This window comes from Neophocaena asiaeorientalis, unplaced genomic scaffold (assembly GCF_003031525.2).
Source record: "Neophocaena asiaeorientalis asiaeorientalis breed wild unplaced genomic scaffold, Neophocaena_asiaeorientalis_V1.1 scaffold357, whole genome shotgun sequence".
In the NCBI taxonomy this organism is placed as follows: domain Eukaryota; kingdom Metazoa; phylum Chordata; class Mammalia; order Artiodactyla; family Phocoenidae; genus Neophocaena; species Neophocaena asiaeorientalis.
In genome coordinates, this window is record NW_020173270.1 from 2,163,112 (window position 1) to 2,166,599 (window position 3,488).

At 60.4% G+C, this 3,488-nt stretch overlaps 1 protein-coding gene across 1 annotated transcript in view; it reads left to right on the forward strand.

Annotated features, from left to right (window-relative positions):
- The window catches only part of TIMM44 (translocase of inner mitochondrial membrane 44), a 14,141-nt gene extending 10,906 nt beyond the window's left edge, over nt 1–3,235 (forward strand). Inside the window, exons 11-13 of the mRNA XM_024745942.1 lie at nt 1,562–1,651; nt 2,266–2,376; nt 2,689–3,235. Coding sequence (XP_024601710.1) covers nt 1,562–1,651; nt 2,266–2,376; nt 2,689–2,808 — 321 coding nt within the window. The 3' untranslated portion in view covers nt 2,809–3,235. The remainder of the gene's footprint in view (nt 1–1,561; nt 1,652–2,265; nt 2,377–2,688) is intronic.
- The last annotated feature ends 253 nt before the right edge of the window (nt 3,236–3,488 follow it).

The window sequence follows — 3,488 nt, forward strand, 5'->3', positions numbered from 1 at the left end:
GGGGTGCATTCGATGTTCCCTCAGTGCACGGGGGTCGTGGGTGCTGGCGGGCAAGTGGGGTTTGAGGCCCCACAGCCTCCCTTCCCTGGGCCGGAGTTACATCATCGGGCTCATCTCATGGGGGTCGTGAGGATGCTTTGGGGACACAAGGGCAGCGCTCCAGCACATGCAGTGCTGGATGTATTCATTAGCTGTTCTCATTGCAAGATCCTCAAACACATCCAAACAGACATTGATAGATTCCCACCCGGGAAGAGCCGCGTGTCCTGACGAGGCCCGGCTGCTTCCTGGAGTCCGGGCTCTGGGCCCCGGGCCACAGGCCGCGCTGGGCTGCACGGCGGCAGCTCAGGCGTCCTTGGGAGCATCCTGTCTGCACTGCCCCTTCCTGGCAGCCTCCCCATCCCCGTCATCAGGCCACCTCACCCCACCCTGCTCACTCCCTGACCTGTGTCTTCACAGTATTCGTTCCCCCCGTCCCTCCCCCACCAGCTTCTTGATACTGAGCAATCCAGAGTCTCTTTTGGCTGATTTTATTCTGTACCCAGCTCACAAACAACTTGAAAAAGCAGAGGAGAAGATGTCAGGTTTCCTTGTTAAATACTCCCCTGCACGGTGACTAATCCAGCGGGCATTTATGAGTGGTTTGGTTTTTGTTGTTGTTGTTTTGGTTTTTTTTTTTACTTTGGGACCATTAGGATGTAGCTGGTTATCTTTGCCAGCAAGCTGCTGCTGGTGCCCCTGGAAACGCAGCTGAAGTTGCAGCCGCTCACACAGGGGTGTTTTGAAAGTGTCATCTTTGAGAAACCACACAAGATTGGCGCTTTTTTTTTTTCACTTGGTGGATCAGTTACTTCCATAAAGAGTGGATGCTGTTGGAATGTCTTCTGTCATGGTTGCTTGTTGAGATATAAAGCTGCTGGCTGCTGTGTCCCGGGCCTGGGAGCAGGCACAAGAGGGTTAGGGTGTCATCTGGGGCACCACTGCCCCGGTAAGAGGAGGAGGCTGCCAGTGGCCGAGACCCGCCCACAGGGGCTGGTCAGTGACAAGGCAGTAGACCCAGGTAGTTCACCCCAGAGCAGCCACGGGGTAGGATGAATCCTAGAAAAAGCGTTTGGTTCCAGGCCAGGATTCACAGTGAGGTGAACATGGGAATGTTCAGGGTCAGCCAGAGAGGCCTCGACTTACCTCTGGGGGTGTATTCCAGATCGCGTTCCCGGAGAATTAACCAGACTCACTGATTAATACCGCTTTCAATAACGTTGATACGGTGCTGTCTTTATAATGAGAGGGCAGTGTGTGATTCGAGCCAGCCAACGGGTGGCACCGGCCTCCCTGCTTGGACCCATGCTCCTGGCATCTGCCACTCCTGGCGCCGCACGCCCAGGAGCCGGGAGCCATTTCTGGAAGGTACAAGAGCTGAAAGCCTGAAACCCCATGGTGAGCTCGCCCTCAGGGAGCTTCCCGAGACACCGCAACAGCCCCCGGCTCCCCTGCGGTGCAGTGCCTTGGCCTGGCTCGCACGGTGGCCGGCCATACGGTTGTGTCTGGCTTCTTGTTGCAGACCTACAGCCAGTTGGCCCACCCGATCCAGCAGGCCAAGGCGCTGGGCCTCCAGTTCCACTCCCGCATCCTGGACATCGACAACATCGACGTGAGTGCCTCTTCCGGGGGCCCAGGTGGACCCCAGGGTGGGCAGGGGTGCTTCTCTGAATGGCGCTCGGCTGGGAGGGTTGAGCTCCCCCTCCCTGGAGGAGTTCCAGTGCTTGGATTAAGTGACCTCCAGGGTCCCTTTCAGTGGAAGGTTTCCACAGTCTTGCTGTCGGGAATTCTCAGGCAAGTGGTGGCCCAGGGGGTGCTGTTGCCCGGACCCAGGGTCCCCTGAGGCCCCTGAAGCCAGGGCTATCCCTGCACCTTCACTGAGGAGGCTTTGTCAGGACCGCTCAGGTCCCCCACTGGGCTGCTCTGCCACGATCCCCGCGATTTCCTCCCCGTGGGGAGCTGAAGGCACACCCACCACACCTGTGTGCGAGACAGCCGGCTCCGAGAGGCCATTACACACCTGCACTGCCTCAGTGTGCGGAGCCTGTGTGGGTCCTCAGTGGTTCACATCCTTCCTCACAATTGAGAAGTGCCCGCCCAGAAACGGGCCAGTGGCAGGTGGCAGCCCTGGGGTGCTGAAGCAGGGGTCTGCACCTGGAGGGGGGAGCGGCAGCGAAGGGGCTGGGGACCGTTCTCAGGCCTGCCTGCCCTGTCGTGCCCCTGCAGTTGGCCATGGGCAAGATGATGGAGCAGGGCCCTGTGCTGATCATCACCTTCCAGGCCCAGCTGGTGATGGTGATCAAGAATCCCAAAGGCGAGGTGGTCGAGGGTGACCCGGTGAGTGAGCGGGGGAGGGGATGGGGCGGGAACACGCAGTGAGGCCAGTTGAGAGTCAGGGGTTGCGGCGTGGCAGGGCAGCACCTTGAGCTGGGCCTGGTGGAGGGTAGCTGATCTCTCCAGTTTGACCAGGTCCTGAGTTACAGCCTCTGTCCCTGCCTCTGCTCTGGACCCCAGACCCCGCAGCACCACTCCCTGGTCCCTCCCAGTGCCCTGATCTGGCAGCGTCTCTCTCCGTGCCCTGCGCTCGTCCTGGAGTGGGTGCCGGGCTCGCACCCTGCCTTTAGCCCTCACCCTTCCCCGATCCTGCAGGACAAGGTACTGCGAATGCTGTGCGTGTGGGCTCTCTGCCGAGACCAGGGCGAGCTCAACCCCTATGCGGCCTGGCGGCTCTTGGACATCTCTGCCTCCAGCACAGAGCAGGTCCTCTGAGCGCAGCAGCCACGAGTGGGGCCTCGGGGCTGGATCGTCACTGCAGACACACGGGGGACTGGTGTCCACCTGCAGCAACTAGACCTCTGGGGACAAGACTGTCAGCTGTGCCCCCGCCGTGCCAGGACTGCTGCAGAGCTAGCGGGATGCGGCGGGGAAGGGAGGGACTGCTGTGCACAACGCCAGCCCCAGCACCGCCCCTCTGCCCCATGGGGGCTGCTTGGGCCATGGGCACCCAGGCTACGGGCAGTGCCCAGAGGCCCCCAGCCCAGGGGTACCCTCCCTAGACCCAGTGGTGCGGCCTGGGCCCACTGGCCACATCAGCCAGGCCGTTTCAGCCTTTTTTTTTTTTAACAGTGCCCTTATTATTATCCTATACATATGCAGAGATTTGGAAATAATAAAACACCAGAGTGCAGGAGAGCAACCTGGGTAGTCCAAGGTGTCTGTCACTGGGGTGAGGGGAGCTGGGACTGGGGGTGGGCAGCCCAGTGGTCATGGGGCGGCGGTCATGGTCACTGAAGGAACTACAGAAGAGGGGGAGGACTCACCTGGACAGGACCCTGCCCACCCTGAGTATGTTGTCGGGCGGGGGGAGGGGGGGAGGAAGGAGACTGGAAAAGCTACGGAGGTTTTTAGTGACCTGGCTGGGGTTGCTTGAGGGTTGGGGTCCCTGAGGC